The following is a 7164-nucleotide window of genomic DNA, read 5'->3' on the forward strand; positions in this document are numbered from 1 at the left end:
TGTGTGTTGTATTTTCTTTTTCATTAGTAAAGTGAATTCGTAGTGTTATCATCTTCATGGCTACGCGGACTTACCGGGCACGTATCTTTTTTTCTTTCCTAATATTTTATAAGTATCTTCATTATCGATTTTTTCCGAGTTCAAATTGATTTTCATTTTTTTTTTCAAATTATTATCTTTTTTTTCATTACTAAAAATTATTGCTAATTATATCCAAAGGGAAAACAGGCAAAAAACAATCATGTATTTTTTCTGCAATTTTAATTCTTAAGGTTTACATTCAGTTCTCTCTAAGGAGACGCCGAGGAAAAGGAGAAGGAGAAGGAGAAGAAGAAGGAGAAGAAAGAGAGAAAAAGAAAGAGAAGATGGATTTCTATGTACACTGTATGTTTTTTTATTTTTTATTTTTTTTTTTAATCGCAATTTCACTACAATATAAAATAATGGTATCAACGCCTGGCCTCTTGTGCATAGATATAACTGCCCTCCCTCCCGAGCTTGCCTCCCCCCGAGAGCCGAAGGAGGGGGATTGGAGGAAGGGGAGGGGAGGGGAGGGGGTGGGGGAAAAGGTAGAGGCCATAAGAATTAATATTATATATATATAATAATGTTTTTCTTTATTACCATCAAGTTACATTTAAAATAGGGATGAGGGACATATTATTATAATTTACCACACATTTTTGACACTGTTTCATATTTCATGTATGAGCAAAGAAAGAAGTAAAAAAATAGTATAGGCTATGAGCGCGAGGGCAAGCGATTCGGAGGTCATGTGAACAATAATCATGAAAAACGAATTTGTGTAATAATAATAGTAGTGATAATAATGACAATAAAAAAATAATGATAGTGACGATAATAATGATAATAACGGTAATCCAGTAATAATGATAATAATAATGATGAAAAAATCATAATGACAATACCAATGACAAAAGTAATAATGACAATAATGATAATAATAATGATAATTATAGTAATCATGAGAATGATACACAAATGATGACAGTAATGATGACAATAACAGTAATAATAACGATTACAATGATCATTAAAATACAAGTATAACATGAAACAACCTACAATAATAAAAACAGGTAATTGAAAAAAAAAAACACGCAAAATCAGAGATTAAATATAATAAAAAAAAAGTGAGAGAGAAATATCTTTAACATGTCATAGCGCAGTGTCTACACATGAAATCATACACATAATCAAAAACGCACATATGTATGTATAGGGTGAGGGGGTAGGGGAAAGGGGGAAGGGGAGGGGGGAGGGAGAAGGGGAGGGGGAGGGGTAGGGATAAGGGGAGGGGGAGGGGTAGGGAGAAGGGGAGGGGGGGAGGGGATATTCGTATTTTCAAAACCAAGGTTGGTGGGGGGGAGGGGGGAGGGGGAAGGAAAGGGGAAGAGGGGAAGTTTAAGTCTAAAAGGTATTAAAAGATAAAAAGAAAACATGACTGCTACAGCACCTGCAACTCTGAGGGAAAGGGGGGAAGGGAGGGGAGGGGAATGGGCGTTGACCTTCCTATGCACGTTTGGTGAAAGTTGCGATCTGAGGAGTTAAAAGTCGATCGGCTGACTCAAGTTTCTTCTATATTGTAATAATATATATATTTTTTAAATATATATCTTTCTCTCTATTTATTATAAAAGGGTTTACTTTTAGAAGCCTTTTTGACGTTTTCTTTTTAGTGTTATTGTATTGGAATCGCGTTTCGATTGACGTTTGATGGTGTACTTTCTTTAGTATGCGTACGTTAAATGGTCGGTAAGCCTGGAGATTTTAGTTTGTTGGTTTTACTCGATAATTAAGGAATATTCAGGCCTGGACGAGTTCCAAACTCGTGCTCTCTCTGCTTTCGTCTCAGCTCTCTCTCTCTACGCAACACTCCGAGGCTCCACTCGTCTGTCGGGGGGGGGGGGGAGCGGGGGGAGGGGGCGAGGGAGGAATCCGTGCCTCATCTTCGTCTCCTGCTCTCTCTTCTCTCTCGCGGGGTCATGTCGTCTCTCCACCTCGCTCTCTCTCTCGGCTCTCATCTCGTCGTCTCTCTCTCGCTCTCTTACCTTTTTCTCGTAAAATAAAAATTAAAATAAAAAACACGCACTAGCATGTCATGATTTGCGTTTCATTGATACCAATCACGAGGAAGATATATATAGAGAGAGAAAGATAAAGAGAGAGGGAATAAAACATTTTCTTCGACTTAAATGGATCCACATTTTTCACTCGCGGCGTCTTGGTGGTGTAAGCGTCCCTTTGGAGTTGCCACAGGCTCTTTTTTCCCCGTTATTGTCTCGTCATATTTTAAGAGTTTTTATTTTTTTCTCTTCTTTGTATCCCTCACAAAACTTGTACTTTGCTAAGATTATTCTGAGAAAATATAACGGAAATTACATAATCTCAGAACATCCACTAACTAACCCAGAGACACTGATACAAGTTAGAAAAAAAAACTGATATATAAAAATGGTTTAGTTGCTATTGATATAAAAATTCTCATTAAACTTGCGAGATTTTTAGAATCTGGTTTTAATTATCTCGCACATTAATCTTTAATCATAATGATCGGATTTGATTTTTCTCATTCGTACGTTTTAAGCAGGTTTCTCGAAATATGATACTAGAAAGTTCATTAATAATTAAAGAGCTCTTGGGCATCTCAATGACTCATAGTCTTTCCGAAGGCAAAAATATTTTTATAAACAGTTTGCATATTCAAGAAGTAAATCGTCATAAAGCATTAGTGAAATATATAAGTTTAGAAGTAAGTAAGGATATATAAGATATAATATATAATAATAAGTATATATATATATAGATTGCGTCGTAAATATGAGAGATATAGTATAGGAATTGCGTAATAACATATATGATATATATATGCTTATATATTTATTGATAATATATAATATACGAGAGAAATAGTAAAGATATAGATAATCTATGTCGTATAGATATATAGATTGTAGATATATATATAATTTATAGAGAGCATTGGGTGCTTATGGATTAATTTGGCGAATTATGTAATCTCAATTACACCCAGATGACGAGGGGAAAAATATATCATACATTTATATATGCGTATATATATATATATATATATATATATATATATATATATATATATATATTTATATACATATATATATATGAATGCATAAAGGAAAACATGCATATTTCCTCCCTTGGACGAATTTTTTGAGTGATAAATTTCACATGATATATCCGTGTCTCGAAAACTGACTGCACGCCGTTTTCTTTACGTTGCGGGGAAACTCTCGTATATTTTTCTATTAATTTTTCCCTCTCTCTCTCTCTCTCTCGCTTTCTCTCCGTGTCGAATAGTAGAAATGGACTCCATGGGTGATAAATCTAATAGCCACAAGACCTGAGATTAGGTTGAAGTGCTGTTGGCTTCTCAATTTGAGATGGTTTTAAGTTCTGGGAATCGTACGTTATTCTGTTTTGTTTTTTTTTGCCTCTTAGTTTTGTATACATTATGTTTTGTTTTCTAACTTGTTTTCTAACTTTGATTAAATTGATCTTGTTTTTTTCCTTCTTTATGCCTTCACTTACGCGTTTGCTCTCTCTCTTTCTCTCATCCGCACTCATTCTCTCGCTCTGCTCCTCTCATAACTATCTCTCTCTCTCAGACCTCTCAATCTCACTCTCTCCGCTCTCATCTCGTCTCTCATCTCTTTCTTCTCTCATATCTCTCACACTATGCCTCCCAATTATTATCTGTTTGCTTCTCTTGTCTATTTTATATATCCAATTTTATTTTTGATTTATTCACCATAAAAAAAACCCTGGACGGATTTTTTTAAAGTCTCGATCTGGCGGGAACCAAGCATTACCAACGTTTTTTGTTTTTTTTTTAGTTTTTTTTTCATAATGTTCAACTATGAAGCGGTAAGCAGGGGGTAAGGAGGGGGAGGGGGTGGGGCGGGGATATGGGTGTGGGTGTTTTGGGTGGGAGGGGGGGTAGCGGTTCGCGGTTCCGTCTGTCACAGAAGAACCGCTGCTGAAACCGCAACTAACAATTGGCTGTCTGCCGAGGAAATAAAAAATAATGATAATAATTACAAATATGTGTTAAATTAAGAAAGAGGGAAAAGAGAGAGAGAGAGAGAAAGAGATAGAGAGATAGGAAAAAAGAAGGAATAGATATATATACACACAGTAAACTTTTTCTTTACTTTTTTCGATTTGTCGACCATTTTTATGAGGTTTGTCTCATTAGCTATGATTCATACCGTACCGTACCGTACACAAAATGGGCGTGGCTTGAATTTCCACCAATCACAGAGTCGGATTCATACGACATTTTTTTTTTTTTTTTATAAACCTCTCTTTTGAGAATTTAATTCTTTGTTTCTCTCGTCATTTCCAAGTCCCTTTTCGTTTTCCTCACTATATTCCTCACCGAAAAAATATCCAAAAGAACTTAGAAGAGAATCTGAGAGATTTAAAAGAGGGAGAATACTATGAAGATACATTTTTTTTTTCTCTCTCTCCACTTACTATAAAATACAACTATTTCTCAGAAGTGAGACCGTGTTCTTTTTCCCCTTATCGTTTTAAACTTTATCTTATTCCTTAATAAGACGCTAACATTCACTATAGCCAAGACTATGAATCGTCAGAGGATTATTAATATTATTTTCTTTATTATCTCCTTCACTGCATTTTTCTTTCTTTCCTTTTTTTTTAAAGGAAATGCGAAAATCGGATTCCATTTTGATGTGGAATTCAAATAGTTAACTGACGTTTTGCGATCTCGTTGTCTGTAACGAGTTCGTAACGTTAGTCACTTGTCACAAATGTTTTTTTTTCTGGTATTACGTTTTCGGAATGTCTCTTACGTCACAACCAATGGTTTATGATGATGATTATTATTACTAATGTCTTATCACACGCACATATGCATATACATATATACATACATATATGTACATATATGATATGATATATATATATATATATATATATATATATATATATATATATATATATATATATATATATATACATATTTATATGTACATATATATATATGTATATATATATATATATATATATATATATATATATATATATATGTATGTATATATGTATATATTGTAGCATCACAACCATTATTTCTCTCTGTAGAAGTAACATCATCACAAAAGTTTCTTGTTTTACCCTTTCTAGTTCATCACAATCTTTTTCTTATCTTTCGTCACTATTGTAATTTTTTTCATCATTTTTTCTCTCTCTTCCTAATTTCGTTTTCCACCGCATAATCAAAACATATTTTCACTTTTTCTTCTTAATATCTCCAAACACAGCAACATCCTCTCTGTCTATATTTTTATTTTATTTTGGTCCTTTCCAAAAAAAGAAATGAAAAAAGTATACATATTTCTTTTATAAATTTATTGTTTACTTTTTTTTACACTTACATTTCGTCACTGGATTCACTTTTCACAAATCTTCGTCCGGTTTTCAAAGTGTTTCATTGCTCTTTCATATTGGGAGATATAACACCTAACTACAACACCCAGTGAAGGAGAGAACGATAAAATAATGAAGAAAAGAAATATAGATGAAAAGAGAATAGTCATAATAAAAAAGTTAAAAAACGGAAAAAAAAATTACATCAACTGCTTTAATAATAGTGACCTCCCAGAGGGCAACACCGACAGTGATTCCTTTGCCGCAGAATCTTCTTTTTTTCTCATTTATATTCCTTTATCTAGAATCTTTTCATTATTCATTTTTTTGAATCACCATCATCACCTTCATCATCATCATTATCATCATTATCCTCCTCGTCATCATAGTCTGGCATAATCTGGCGTCTTTTCATGATCATTATAGTGATCATGAATTTATTTGTATTTTTTTTGTATTTTTTTTTTGTTTTTGTTTTCTCCTTACGAACAACAACAACAAGTAAAAGAGACTTGATTCTTTGGTAAATGGTGAGATTTTTTTTTACCTTTTTTTGTTATTTCACCCTCACACACAACCTATTTTTTTGTTTTTTGTTTTTTTTTCCATGTTACGCCCACAAACACCTACATACGCCCATGGTTGCGTTTTTGTTTTTGTTCATCTGTTATTTTGTTCTTGTCTGATGTATTTGTTTGTCTCTCTCTCTCTCTCTCTTTGTTTCCGTACTTTTTTCTTTTCCTCTGTCTTTGGACAAAGAAAAGATGAAAGTCGGAATTATAAAAAGGAATTAAAATGAAAGTAAATAAAAGCCAGTGAGAAAGGGGGAGGGGGAGAGGGAGGGAGAGAGAAAGAAAGAGAAAGAGAGACAGAGCGAGAGCGAGAGAGAGACGAACCGAGCGCGGCCCGAGCGGCCGAGGGAGACCCTCGCCTCGCCTTCCTAAGTCAAGAGGTTGTGCTGCGCGTCTGCGGCATACCAGGAGTACATGTAGGGCGCGGACACGGGCGGCTTCATGTCCCAGTGGTGGGCGGCGAGGCCCGGCGAGGACGCCGAGGGCGGCAGTGACGACGGCAGGGGCGGCGGCAGGTGCTCGCCCACCGAGGAGGAGGCCTGCGACGAGGGCGTGTGGCCCTGGCCGGCCGCCCCCTGCTGCGCCTGCTGGCTCCCCGCCTGCTGCTGCTGCGCCGGCGCCGGGCCGCCCGAGGGGGGAGGGCCCTGCGACGACGAGGAGGAGCCGTGGGGCGCGCCGGCCACGGGCGCCATGCTGGTGTAGGGGTGCGTCGAGGGCGGGCTCTGAGCCGAGGGCGGGGCCGGGGAGATGCTCTGGGGCGTGGACGACGGCAGGGGCTGGCCCAGGGGGGACGCCCCCTCCAGCGGCGAGCCCCCCAGGGGAGAGCCGGGGGTGATGGGGGCGCCCATGGGGGTGGAGGGGCCGCTGCCACTCTGCGCCGCCTTCATCAGCTTCTTGTACTTGGAGCGGCGGTTCTGGAACCAGATCTTGATCTGGGGGAGAGAGGGGGGTTAGTGGCGCCCGGAAGGGGGGGGGAGGTGCAATCTCACTTCAGTCAAGAAAGTGGACTGGAATCTAAAATTTCCTTCAACGGAAAAGCTTTCAGTCAAGTTCAGTCAAGAGGCTCTTTCTGAGAACTCCTTTCTCTCAAGAACAAAATTCTAAATAAATTTGTTACTTCTATTTACGAAACATTTGGATA

The 7164-nt window shown here is 37.4% G+C and overlaps 1 protein-coding gene across 1 annotated transcript; it reads right to left on the reverse strand.

The window, feature by feature from the left end:
• Positions 1 to 5111: 5111 nt before the first annotated feature.
• Positions 5112 to 6958, reverse strand: LOC122255231 (uncharacterized; the record flags this gene model as incomplete). The annotated part of the gene is given in 1 exon segment (XM_086535645.1): positions 5112 to 6958. A coding segment is annotated over 1 exon segment (567 nt), but the record flags the coding sequence as incomplete, so codon positions are not given.
• Positions 6959 to 7164: the final 206 nt, after the last annotated feature.

This window comes from Penaeus japonicus, unplaced genomic scaffold (genome assembly GCF_977035675.1).
Source record: "Penaeus japonicus unplaced genomic scaffold, GWHDUDI00000001_assembly GWHDUDI00001745, whole genome shotgun sequence".
NCBI classification, from domain to species: Eukaryota; Metazoa; Arthropoda; class Malacostraca; order Decapoda; family Penaeidae; genus Penaeus; species Penaeus japonicus.